Source organism: Clarias gariepinus, chromosome 10, assembly GCF_024256425.1.
Source record: "Clarias gariepinus isolate MV-2021 ecotype Netherlands chromosome 10, CGAR_prim_01v2, whole genome shotgun sequence".
Classification (NCBI taxonomy): Eukaryota; Metazoa; Chordata; class Actinopteri; order Siluriformes; family Clariidae; genus Clarias; species Clarias gariepinus.
Window position 1 is genome coordinate 9,900,778 of NC_071109.1, and position 14,270 is coordinate 9,915,047.

Sequence of the window (14,270 nt, forward strand, 5' to 3'; positions counted from 1 at the left end):
ATGCTGAATGATCACATTAGCAGAAGAGTCAGTTTCTTTAATCACACGTCTACCCTTACAGGATCTTGATCGTATAATATGACATGGAGAACACATTATTGTATAATCTGTTAGAGACATCAGGCAAGATTTCTCGGAATTTTCTCGTACAGTGTGACAAGCAATAATCTTAAAAGACCATTGTAATTGCATAGATTAAAACAAATTGTTCTTATTTTGGTAATTATGGTATCTTGTGGCCATGAATTGTGGCCTTTAGCCCACCATTTATGGGAATGTCGTACTTACATCTGTGCTAAAATAATAACTTGCGGCCTCAATATACCCTTTTATGACCTTGTCATCTCAGAAGCTTCTTAAGGGACAATAGGGGTCAGGTGTGTCATTACTCCAAACATATCTTTTACAATACAGTGCAAATTCTGTTGGTTTCTTGGAATTATAAAACAACACAGTGTCTACTCCAGGATCTGCCCCAGAATTAATGGTGTCATGACATTTCCTGGAGGTTCATCTTCATGCTCTGAGTGAGTGAAAAACCAGAGGTGGTGTGTTTGGAGAAACCTGGCTTAATATCACTTTATAAACAGATATTAGATCCAATATGATAACAATTTTATTATCCTAGTGGCACAAGGGTGTAAATGATCTCAGTCTAAGCACTGGTTATCTTTTTGAATATTTTGGATATTTACATCCTGAACCAGCTGCTTACAAAAAAAGGTACCTGTGCACCCTTTAAATTAAGCATATGTACTCCTTCACCTAACTTTAGAAATGTTTTAGTAGCACGGCAGAGTTTCAGAATCCCATAGAAACTAGTAAACATTGCCCTCTTCTAGAAAGTCCAAATGCACTCTTTGGCTATACTGACATCTAATGGGCTTACATCATGTTAAAAACTATTACACAACATTTGAAGTGGAAATGGGTCGTTTTATGGTCCCATCAGGTACAAAAAAAAACAGACAGCCTTTTGTGTCTTTCTGTTCCGACACTGTCACCAACTTCGGTTTTAAAGTGTTGGCGATGAAGAACATGAACAAATATTGGCACGATGAACAATAAGTCTGTGTTTTTGTGTAAAATAAAAAAAGATTCGACCAAGAACAGCTGGCTAAAGAACTGCTTTTATTGATCATAGTGCAATACTACAGTAGTGAATAAACACAATGGACTAGAGACCAGCTCAATTGAACTTAAAGTGAGCAGCGTGCTTTTTGAGGGCGTAAAATAGTTCTGGTGCCTGTGCATCTGTATGGAATCCTACTGTATGTGCAGCAATCCCAATATACAGTAAGTAGTATGCTTTTATATTACTGTGTAATATAAATATCATTTACAGGTATTTAACAAAAATCTCATCATGTACAGTATGACTACTTGAATGCCCTGTGGTGGTTTTACGCACATAGAATAGGAAATCACAGACAAGCTATAAAAAGAAAAACATCCATATAATAATAATAATAATGATAATAACAATATAATGATCTCTATACAAAAATATATACATTTTACCCTAACTCCCAAATTAATGTTTAAAACACTCCAAACAATTCACAAAAATAAATATTACATAGTTCAATAAGATTTTTTTTTTACCAGATAATTTTTTTTTAAAGATGTTATTGTTTTAAAATAATGTTTTTTTAAACATTCTAATGTTCCTAATCATGGTCTGTTAGTGCTTTGTCACTATTCTAAGCCTCTGATATACCATGTTTATCATGTGAGATGGGAAGAAAATCCCACAAATGAAATGATGGACATGACATTTTATGTCCAAATTTTACACAACGCTAAACATTTTTTAAATGATCCCTCATGGCTTACTTTATAGTACCTTCTGGAATTTTCGTTTCTGTAGGTTTACAATGTTCCTCTTTCCGACACCCATTCATACACACTTGTACACAAAACAAATATAAGAAGTTGCACTAAATTTTCTTTAGTCTTGGACTAAATGATTTTGTCAATAGTAATTTTCCACTTAAAATAGTGTTCAGTCCAGCGAAGAGCCAGAAAATGAGAATATGGCCATAAATAATATCCATTACCATACAAAGAGCTCCTGCCTAAATAAATAGAGAATCGATAGATTTTTCAGTCTTCTTCCTCCGCTAGTCTGCAAAAGGTTGAATATTGCCTGCATTTCCAGCATGGCTGCAGGTTTTGATCCAACCAACCAAGAGGAACACAAAATAGTATAGTCAATGGAAGACTAAAACTCGCAGCCACAATGGCTCACTGTGGAGAAGATCAGATACAGATGGTCTACACTATTATATTGAAATAAGGAGCCTTGGCATTTAGACTAAATTTCTCTGTAGGAACCACCAAATCATTTTCATTTGAATGGGAATTACTCACATGCCACAATGGTCACTGAAAATTCACCCCCACTTGGCCACCATCCTGAGTAAGAATCCCATAATGATTTTACATTTAATCCAGACAGAGTAGCCTAGTTCTCAAAACAACACATATTTGATATCTCAGCACTCTATGACTACAGGCCAACAATAGACATCTCTTCCACTTCTTGTGAGAAAGTGTGACAGGCCCTGAATAACTTCTGTTATACAAGGCTTGGTTATCAAACTGATATAAAATTATAAAATGTTTACTACCCAGCTTCTGCAGACACAGCATCTTCTACTTCAGCAGTGAGCAAGGGGTGGAAAAGGAAGTTGAACGCAAAGGCAAATGCGTTACGGACATTACCCCTCCAGTCCGGCTCTATCTTGACTTGCCGTTTTGTAGGTATCAAAGGTGAGGTACAAGTCCTACAATGAAGTGCTTTTAGCTCAAACACAGGCCACTTGCTGCCTAGCCTTCCCTCCAGAACGGTACTGAATTCCACAACACTGCCTGCACTGAGGGCCAAGAGCACACCACGGAATTCATTACTTGCCCGGAGCACTATGTCTTTGGTTGCATCATCGTCAGGTTCTTGCGCCCATCTGCCCTTTTTATCCTGAAGGGGCATACCCATGGTCACTTCAAATTTATAGCGGTCAAAACGTTTCACATGACACTTGTGATTTGCGAATGCTCTGAGCTTGCAAAGAGGCAAATCTGGCTGTGGTTGGGTGCTGTCACAGGCTGGGTACTCCTCTCCATAAAGGCATCGGACCCAGTCTGCTATGAAGCCAGGCAAGAGGTTGACGACCGATTGTGCTCCATTTTCAATATCTGTCACACGGACATATTTAAACCGACCTTCCCAGGTCACACGGTGGCCTTCAAGATGACTACAGAGGATCTGTGTGTGTGCCATGTTGCGCTCCCTCCAGGCACGAGGGCCACACATCTCACTGTACTGTTGCCAGGTAACAGTGGAATTATAAACCTTCATGCCTTCAGAACGGTACACATAGAACCAGCTGAAGAGAACCAAAGCAGAGATCCAAACAAAGATCAGTTTAACCATGCTACTGCGCCTTAGAGACCGAATTAGAGCAAGAGGTGACACACTGAAACGAATCCACCACCTCAGCAAAACCGGCACCACACAAACACACACAGTCACTGCCATCTTGGCCAGCTCCAGAGCAAGGAACCACTGTATGAGCTGAACCAATAGTGCAGATACCAGCACTAGTGAAAGTACAGGCAAGGCAAAAAAGAAAAGCAGGTAGCCCACAGCTGTGCGCATGAGTCCTAGTGCAGTGGACGCATGCAGAAGCGTCACAGACAGCTCGCACCATGTGAAACAGAGCAGGTAGGGCAGAAGCATGCTGTAAGACCCCTGCCCTCCTCGTGCTGTGCCCATGCGGACACACAAGTACAGGAGGTAAAGGTAGAGAATGCAAGGCACGCTCATATGCAATACCAACCAATCACAGATTGACATGCTAAACCATGACCCTCCAACAAATTGACCCACCCTACCCCCAATCAGCTCATTAGTGAAAGAGCAAATTGCAGAGGCAAATTGTGAAAGGAGCGCTAGCCTAGCATGTTGCTGCGCAGCTGGACGCAAGCTCAGGTAGCTGCTTATAGTGAAGAAGACAGCCACCGTGGCCAGTTCGGAACAAGGCAGCCAAGATTTATCTGCCACAGGGAATGAGAGTATGAGAAAAACTGCAGAGACCAGGAAATACAGGTGAGGCTCTAGATGAGTCCAGGTGAAGTTGGACTCGGCTTGCTCTACGTCCAAACCTGGCTCGTAACGAGCCAACATGGCTGTCAGGGTCTTAAAGTTCTCCCATGCTTTGCTGTTCTGAAAAACCCTTAATGTGCAGATGACCATCGAGAGGAAGGAGAGGTAGAAGATGACGAGTGGAATGACGAGAAGGAAAAAGTCCAGAGTCAGGTTGGAGATGATGAAGAAAAAAATCAGAGTGTTGACATGGTGAGTCGGGATGAGGACGCTGATCCACTGCATTCCAGCTCGGGAAGCCCAGTCGATCAACACCTCCTTTACCTCAGTCACAGCATGAAGGGGAAACTTTAGTATCTACAGCATCACAGGAAACAGAGGACAACCACAAAATGTCACCCTTATGAAGACTTACTCAAGATCTTCCTTTTTTGATTGTATTTTAGTACCTTCTGACGCAAAGGTAACTCTTCTGGGTTCTTCACAGGTTCATCATCATCATCATCATCATCATCTACTGCCGCATCAAAAACCGGTGATGGTGAGATACCTTGTGCATAAAGCTTGGCATTTTCAACAAAATCCTCAACGCCAACAAACTGGTTACCTACAAAGATATAAAAACAAAGCATCATGATATAACTCTTTTTTAATGCAAGCTTTTCAAAAACCTTACAGTTTGTAGTTATACCACTGCTGGAGACAAGACGTTCTAAGACCTTCCTCTGTTTCTGAGCTGAACTTGAAAGTGTGTTGTTTGGGGCACCATCTAGAGGAGCAAAAAGGATATCATCACCATAACTGTAGAATTGCTAGTAGAATCTAATACTCCATTGCCATGTATGAAATTTACCTGTTTCAGAGCTGTAGTGGCTAATGTTTTCCAGCAGTTCCGTAGTAGAAACCTTTCTTTTCTTGTCTGGGTTGAGTTTCCAGTACATACAGAGAGCCGCTTTCCTCACAGTACGTTCAAAACGTGACTCGGATGCCAAGGTGCATACCTCCTCTCTGTTTTCAGCTGTGATGCCTTCAAAAAACTTATATAATTCAGTGCAGAATTCTAAACAACTATACCAAGAAGTTGTGCGGAAAAACTAAAGTAAACATTCAACATCCAATTTATTAGGAACACCTGTATTCAATTCAAGTGAATTTTATTTGAACACCTGCTTAAATATGGTATAAAGTTATCCAACCAGCCAATTATGTGGCGGCAGCACAAAGTGTAAAAATCATGCAGATACAGGTCAAGAACTTGCAGTTATTGTTCACATCGAACAGCTGGATGGTATTACCCCCCGCCTTTTCTGATGTTGAACTGACTGTAGTTCTTAACCTGGATCTACATGGTGTTATACATTGTGTGTTATTAATAAATTGGACATTGAGCATAGCAGTCTGGGAAAACATGTCTGATGTCAATGTGACGGGATTCTGGGAGAAAAAGCAAATCACTCTTTCTGAAATTTACTAGCTTTTCTATAAAAATCACTTAAAGTTAGAGTAAGAATAAGGTCAATAAGAAGCAAGCTTTAAGAATGTGGCTGTAAAATGCATGGCGTGTAGAAATAGAAATCTATTTACTATTTTACATTGTATTTATATGCATAGCAAGTAAAGAATAACACACAACAGGGCAGGTATGCTGGTTATAAAAAAAAAATGGTACCTTTACTTTCCAGTAACAGCATGCCCTAATAATAGAGCTGCTGTCTACACTGCCTGGTAAAATGTAATGTAATGTAATGTAATATAATTAAATATAAAGGGATGTTGCATACTAAGATTTCATTCGACCAACTTTAGCTTTGGTGCCAGTGTGGTGCCCAATTCATGTGTGAAAACAGTTCCTCAAGCTCCCGGAACCTCTTTCCCCATGTCAGGGAGAAACAATTCCACTTTATGCATTTCCCTTCTTACCCTGATGCACCCCTCACTCTGGAATAGGGTCAATCTGAACTCATCAGCCCACACTGCCTTTTTCCATTGCTCCAAAGTCCAATCATTTTTCTCTCTAACAAACTGAAGTGCTTTTTCTGATTAGCTTTACTAATGAGTGCTTTTTTATGGCCACACAGCTGTTTAGATATGCTATGCAATACTGTGAGTTCATGTCACATCACATTACATGTGTATGTGCTTGCTTTACTTATTAAACACAGCACTTATTTCTTCCATAACTTTTACAATGAAACTTCATCAGGTGTTTAAATGATCTCTGATTATGACCAGACTTCCTTAGCAAATCTGATGGTTGAGCACTATCCTTCTAGATTTTAATAATGTATTAGACATTTTTTTACCCATCTCTGTAATTTTATGCTTTCTTTGCATGATGGAAATATGAAACAGTGATTGTTTTTGGCCTGGTAGTGTATTTCAGTTGAAGAAAATGTTACATTACAATGTGTTTTTCTTGACTGCAATTATAATTTAATCATATGTGCTATTCGGTGTACCTTTTCTTTCACGCAAGCAAAACTGTAGAAGTTTCACAGCATCCCTCCTTCCATTTTTTGCTGCTTGTAAGAGCCATGTTACTGCTGTGACACTGTTGACTTCTTCATCCTCATGTTCAGATAGTCTCAAGTAATACCTGCCGATCTGACGGAAAAAATTTACCAGCCTTTTAAATCTCTACTATTAAACAGATGCCTTTTTGATGGGTATTTAAGGACTAGGTCATTATTACAATTCAAAAGCATTTACACTTAATACTCGATTAATCTTTTTGTATGGATATTACACAAGTAAATGTACATGTGCCTATCTGCATATGTGTTATTCCAACCTCAGTCTGTGCTTTGGAATCTCCATTCTTAGCCCTTTGCTTAAGTTCCTCTATGTCCAGCTCCTCTGAAATGTCTCCTAGGAGAATAAATGGAAAAAATAGCACACAGACATTTAACATTTATCATTATCGCATTATACATCTCTGTTTTCACTGTCTTTTTAAAAACTGTTAAGCTTCTTGCCTGCTGTCAACCACATCATCGTGCTATCAGTGTACAGTGTACGCTTCAGCCCTGTTTATAACACAGGAACTAGGAGTGTGTGTGAGAACGAGATCTAGCTTTGCGTCCTGATTTAAATGTCTTTTTTGCATATGCTTGCGCATGTGACCACACATGCAGTGATTGGCCAAACCCAAAAACTACAAAACTGAAAGTATGTGAAGTTTAAGTGCAGCTCTACCTGCAGGAGATGAAGATCCACCAGGTGGGCTGTCTTCAGATGCAACGCTAGCTGCATTTAGCTGGGAGCGACCCGTGTGTGAAGCTGGATGTAAAGGAGGAGACACCCGAGAAGAAGAACCTGGTGTTGCAAAGGAGGAAGTGTTGCGAGGGGTGTGTTTAGACACAAGAGACGCTAGAGAGATGGAATTAGTAGGAGAAGAAGGTGGGGATCCAGGAGCAAATGGGTCCATTTCTAATAAAAGAAAAAAAAGAAAAAAATGAATAAAATACATAATACTACTGATACCACATCTGGTTCCCTTTTATATATATATATATATATCAAACACTGTATATTGGAAACTATTTATGTTTAAAGTTCTTCTTTCAGTGCTTGTTTCATACGCAACTAAAACAATTGTGTGATTGAATGTGCTAGATAGAGAATGTTCTCTATGTGCTGACCAGATTTTAGGACAGTTACCTGCTCTAAAACAGGTCCTTTAGACTTTTTTGTACCAGTTTTGAACCTTTCACAAACAGAACACATTAGGTCCAAGTTCGGTATTCCCTATACCATTTATCCCACAGAGGGTCAGGACAGACCTGTAGCCTATTCCAGGTGACTTGAGGCCAGGGTGCCAGTCCATCGCAGGGCACAATCATGCACACATTCACACACTCATTGTCACAGTCCAGGCAAATTTAAAATGCCAATTATCCGAATCTGCATGTCTTGAGATTGTGGGAGGAAACCCACCAAGTATGGGGAGGACATGCAAACGGCACGCACACAGACCCATAGACATGACTCGGACGCTTGACCCTGCAGGTGCGAGGGCACAGTGTAGGTCCTAGTTGACATAGTATACTGGTTAATTTGTTTTAAAAAGTTTTTGAAAAATCAGATTATTGTTAAAAATATATAATAATAATAATAATAGCGAGAGCTTGGAGTGTGTGTGACACAAACGCACTCATGTGATTTTGAAAAGGAAGAAGCAAAAGAATCGGGTCCGATTCTGTTATTTTGATTTTGTTACTTTTTTTTTTTTTTTAAGGCAGGCACCATTTACCTACATGCTTCTCAAGAATTATAAATAAATCTGAGAATGTCATTAAAACATTATCATCAAAATATATTTTTCCTTCAATACTTTTGGCAATAATTACTTGCATGTCAATACCACTGTATTTATTTACTATAAAGATATAATTTGAAACTGTATTGGTGAAAGCGCATGATAAAACATGAAAGTAGTAATCACTGCTATGTTTCATTTCCCTTAGAAATACAATGTGACGAGAACACTCAGTATTGAGACTAAACAGACGTGTGACCATATGAAATTTATGTGCTAGTGAGACTAAAAACCAAAAAAGATTCATCTTGCTAGTGAGCATAAGGATTTTGGAGTAAAGGAAAAAAGGTCATGTGGTCTGATAAGTGAAGAATGACCCTATCACAGAGCGGCGTTACAATGTATAGCCCTCTAGAGCAAGGGGTTCTAAATTAAAATGTAAAAAGGTCCAGTTAATAAAAGTTTCCTTTTTGTGGTTTCTCAGCTAACCTTTTAGAATGAGTGAAGGCATGTAAGGGCTATAGTGTACCAGGAAAACATATAGGGCAAAGATCATTAAAAGTAATAGATTCAAAGTGCAATGGCTGACAGTGAGTTCATTCTAAACAGTTACTTTGCAAAAACGTAAACCCTTTCAATAAGAACTTTCAGGATATCCGTACTCTATTCTAAGTGTGTTCAGGAAAGCTTCCTCTTTCGTGTAACATTGTGATATCCAGATGATCTAGACAAGCCAATGATGGTCAAAAGAACGCATAACATCTACTGCCGACTTCTTCACCTTCCCTTGAAAAGAGGTGACAAAACTGGATTATCTACTGCGACACTGAAAAATATATATATAAATTTGAAAACATTGAACACTGTTGGCTCAGTGGTAGGATTCTTGGAAGGCCCAGGTTCAATTCCCAGCCACTGGGTGCAGTGCTGCTCCTAATCCTGGATACAATTGGAGGGTTGTGTCATCAGAAGTAATGTGATAATGAAAGGTGTGACCTGAAAAACTAAAGCAAATCAAGTAGGGTTTTAACCTCTAACATGGGGTTACGTGAGGCTAATAAACCCCGGGACTGTCCCAGCAGTATGAGGACATATAAAGGAGGACAGTTTGAACTGTGTAAAACCCCGGGCACTGAGACAAACAAAGCCCAGACTGAAATAGCAACGAACACTTAATGCGTCTCTATTATCAGTGCTAAACATATCTCCAGTCACAAGCTGTAAGTACAGTACAATGCATTGAACCCCCCCCCCCCCTTACACTGTCTCCCTCCTCAGCTGATCACGTGACACGTTTATTCTTTAAAGTCTAACTGATTATCAATCGCGATGGGAGAAAGTATAAAAATAATAATGCAGGTGTAAAAACAAAACAAAAGCGGTGTATCTCTATAAACACAGGACCCAGCCTCCGTCACTCACCAGCTCTTCTCCCAGCACACAAGCTGCTGATCTCAATCACGGCTCCTGACCTCTACACACACACCCGGTCGTCCATTGTTTACTTCTGTGCACCTTTATTGTTCTTAAAGGGAAAGAAAAGTGAGTTCAAACGACGGTGAAGCAGTATACAGCTGTTGCTCGCGAAGTAACTCCGCCTACTAGTGTAAAGCGGCTACTTGATTGGAGCACACTTCCTGTTTGTACCGGAAATCATAAAATAAAAGTCCACAAATATGACGTCAGGTGCTTTATATATATATATATATATATATATATATATATATTTTTTTTTTTTTTTTACATGACTTCTATATGCAAGATTATTAAAAAGCACAAGAAATCCGATGATATTTGGGGGTTCGTCATCTTTTATTAATTGGCACGCTGGATGGTAAAGGTTTTTGAAAAATCCGATTATTGTTTAAAAAATATATAATAATATTAATAATAATAATAATAATAATAATAGAGAGTGCTTGGCAGCGACACATACGCACTCACGTGATCTTGAAAAGGAGGAAGCGAAACACTTGAGTCCGTTTCTGTTATTATTATTTTTATTTTTTTTAAGCAGGGATCATTTACCTACATGCTCCTCACGAAAATACAAATAATTAAATAATTCTTTCATTATTTTAAAATAACTTAGAATGTCATTAAAACGTTCTCATAAAAAAACTATTTAAATATTTTTGGCAATAATTACATGTATGTCAATACCACTGTATTTATTTACTATAAAGATAGATGTAATTTTTACAACCTACTAATGCTGAATTTCCAATATAAAAAGACAAGCCAGAGTGAAACTTGATGCGCTTGATTTTTTCAATTGCTACAAATGCTCCTGCTTTAATTACTACAGTTATTACTATGGTTCTGTTAATAAAATGTTATTTAACAATAGCTGATGCAGTGAGTACCTTCTCATTTCTTAAATCTTCTTTGTCTTTCGGCTGTTCCCTTTCAGGGGTCGCCACAGCGAATCATCCGCCTTTATCTAACCCTATCCTCTGCAACCTCTTCTCTCACATCTACTAACTTCATGTCCTCTCTCACTGCATCCATAAATCTCCTCTTTGGTCTTCCTTTAGACCTCCTGCCTGTTGTCCAAACCACCTCAATCTGGCCTCTCTGACTTTATCTCCAAAACATCTAACATGGGTTGTCCCTCTGATGAACTCATTCTTGATCCTATTTATCCTTGTCACTCCCAAGGAGAACCTCAACATCTTCAGCTCTGCTACCTCCAACTAAGCCTCCTGTCTTTTCTTCAGTGCCACTGTTTTTAAGCCGTAGAGCATCGCTGGTCTCACCACTGTCCTGTACACCTTTCCTTTCATTCTCGCTGATACTCTTTTATTGCACAACACACCTGCAACTTTTCTCCACCCATTCCAACCTGCCTGTACCTGCCTCTTCACCTCCTTTCACACTCTCCGTTGCTCTGGACCGTTGACCCTAAGTACTTAAAGTCCTGCACCTTCTTTACCTCTGCTCCCTGTATCCTCACCCCCTCCTCTTGGGTTCCTCTCATTCACACACATGTATTCTGTCTTACTGCGGCTAATCTTCATTCCTCTGCTTTCCAGAGCATACCTCCACCTCTTCAAATTATCTTCCACCTGTTCCCTGCTCTCACTACAGAGCACAATGTCATCTGCAAACATCATAGTCTATGGAGACTCCTGTCTAACCTCATCTGTCATCCTGTCCATCACCAGAGCAAACAAAAAGGGGCTTAGAGCCGATCCTTGATGCAGACCCACCTCCTCCTTGAACTATTCTATCACATCTACAGCACATCTCACCACTGTCTTATAGGTCTCATACATGTCCTGCACCACTCTAACATACTTCTTTGCCACCCCAGACTTCCTCATACCACAGCTCCTCTCTTGGCACCCTGTCGTACGCCTTCTCTAAATCTACAAAAATAAGCATGTAAAAAGACATATACTGTGGTAGTGGCAAATATGTTACTTTGTTTTAGAAGAGTCAAATTATTGGCCTCCATCAAGCAAAAACATCAACTAAGGTGATAGCTGCGACTACAGGGTGGATGAAAAGTAATCAGGCATTAAAAAATTGGTAATAAAGTCAATATTTCTTAAACAAATGTATTAAAACAGATTTTCCATGTACTTTATTATATAGAAAAATGAAAGCAAATCTTTAAATTTTAATATGGAGGGACGGCCACGTTCACCTAGCCTGTGGTCATCAGCTTTACATGACAATTTTTTATTGTCTCCAGACATCGTCTTGCAGTCCTTCCTTTACTGCATGCGGAAGCATACAAAAAAAGCATGACAAGTGGCATCAAGTTTAAATTTTATTTTTTATAACAAGTGACTAGGGTTCACATTTATTATATAAATTTTAATTTATTATTTTATATTTTAATTATATAACTTGAGGAAGAATCAGTAAAAGTAAGAGATTCTGCAAAGACATGTAAGCTAGCATACCAAATACGTTTTACTTTTAGGAAGCAGGTTGGCAGCAAGATGGCAGTCACATGCCTTTTATGCATGTTACATAAATCGGGTAAATTAATCTTTCTTCTGGGTTTTTGCAATGCTTCAAATAATGCACATATCAGCAACAATAACAAAAATTTTTAAATTTCTGCATTGTATTTATCTTGTAAATTTAATTTCCTAAAAAAGTATTTTATTTACTTGCAAAACTTTTAGAGGGTGAATGATAAGATGAATGTGATTAGCAGAAAGAACTATGGATGCCACTGCAGTTTAGGGGTATATTAAAAAAAAACTGTTTAAACTAATCAAAAAAATGGACCATCAGGGTAAAGGTTAAAAACAGAGAGGTTTGGGTAATGAGCAAACAAAAGGGAAGACAGAATCCAAAGGGCAATATTCAAAAAAGAGCCAAGATAAAAACCATGAACAACACAGGCATGAAATGTCAGAGTAATGTCAGGACATCACGCTAATGAGACATTGTGTGTTTAAGTCTAATGTGTGAATTGGAAACAGGTGTGTAATGAGGTGTTTAAGATCCTTTCACTGACAGCATAATGATCACCTTCCAACTGGAGAAAAAAAATACATTCAGATCCATGTGCTAATTCTGATGGCAGATTTACTGTATACAAGCACATTCAGATACACACTGGCTGGACAATAAAAAAAGTCTCTAACATTACTTTTGACTGCCTTTATCTTTGATTACGGCATGCAATATGCCGTATCCATGTGTGAAAATGATACAATCACATTGAGATACACACTGGCTAGACAATAAAAAAAAGTCTCTAACATTTCTTTTGACTGCCTTTATCTTTGATTACGGCATGCAATATGGTGACCAATCCATGTGTGAAAATGATTCCTCATGCTCCCAGCATCTGGAAATGCTGAACTATGCCTGTGCCATCACAAAGGAAAAAAAACATTGATGTGATACCCTGGTCATCCAGTACATTCAGGTCATGAGCATTTTTGCCAAATAATGTTGTTACACCTAGACCTGATCAACTGAGGCAACCCCAGATCATAACACTGTCTCCAGAAGTTTGTTCATTGGCCACTCTGCATGATGGGTGTATTGCTTCATGCACTTCTGTTCTTATCCTGATGCACCCATTGCTCTGGAATATATTCAATCTGGATTCGCTTATGTTTTCTAGCAAATTTAAGCTTTTTTTTCCCCTGATTGTCCTTACAAGTGGTTTTCTTATGATCACACAACTATTTAGTTCCAATCTTCTGAGTTCTTGTTACACAGTTTGTGTGTGCGTGTGTATGTGTGCAAATGTTTTTAATTTCATTATTCAATTATTATACACAGCTATGATTTCTACTTTCAATTTTTTACGGTGTGACATCACCAAGCGTTTATTCCAACCACATTTCTTTTGCAAAGTTGATGGTTCAGCAGTATCCTTCCGAGATTTAATAATGCACTGGACAGTTCTTAACCCGATTCCAGTAATTTTAATGTTTCTTGGCTTGATGCAGGCCAATAATTTAATCCTTCTGAAATGTTTTTTCTTTTTTTTTTCTTCTTTTTTTTGGCAAGAGAGTGTATGAGGGTAACTGGCAGTATAACCATACTATGTATCTAAAGCAACAAATTCATGATATGAGCATTTTTGTTTGAAATTTATTTTACAATAAAGCACAGTTGATAAATTGGTCCAACTGCTTTTGTTGTGTTTAAGTGTAAGGTAAGCTGTGCTAATACTAAATGCATTCAGATGCTAAAGGTAGCTAAAACCCACATATATATCAGATGTTTTTACCTAGCAAACAAAATGTGCCGTGCTAATTCAAGGCAATAAGGACAAAAATCTTTCAAGCACTAATTTTCTTCGTAAACAGAAAGGTAGGCTGTCGTGCTTCTGCTTAATACGTTGGATAAAAACTACAACAGATATTATTAACTTATAAAAAGTTATGAGAAGCTATTGAGGCATTTGTAAAAAATAATTCA

At 38.5% G+C, this 14,270-nt stretch overlaps 1 protein-coding gene across 1 annotated transcript; it reads right to left on the reverse strand.

Moving 5' to 3' along the window:
• Positions 1–1,108: 1,108 nt before the first annotated feature.
• wfs1b (Wolfram syndrome 1b (wolframin)) lies at positions 1,109–9,957 on the reverse strand. Its single transcript, XM_053505466.1, has 8 exons — positions 9,789–9,957; positions 7,304–7,537; positions 6,900–6,976; positions 6,568–6,712; positions 4,962–5,135; positions 4,800–4,877; positions 4,558–4,715; positions 1,109–4,465 (listed from the first exon to the last, which is right to left on the reverse strand). Exons 2-8 carry the CDS (start codon positions 7,533–7,535, stop codon positions 2,630–2,632), a joined length of 2,700 nt encoding a protein of 899 aa, XP_053361441.1. The 5' UTR covers positions 7,536–7,537; positions 9,789–9,957; the 3' UTR covers positions 1,109–2,629.
• Positions 9,958–14,270: the final 4,313 nt, after the last annotated feature.

Bases quoted from the DNA above. Each gene is read 5' to 3' on its own strand.
- wfs1b (XM_053505466.1), bottom strand. From the start codon at position 7,535: ATGGACCCATTTGCTCCTGGATCCCCACCTTCTTCTCCTACTAATTCC. The intron at 6,713-6,899 runs GTTGGAATAACA...TTTTTCCGTCAG, and splicing joins ATTCCAAAGCACAGACTGAG to ATCGGCAGGTATTACTTGAG. The intron at 4,878-4,961 runs GTAAATTTCATA...TTGCTCCTCTAG, and splicing joins CCACTACAGCTCTGAAACAG to ATGGTGCCCCAAACAACACA.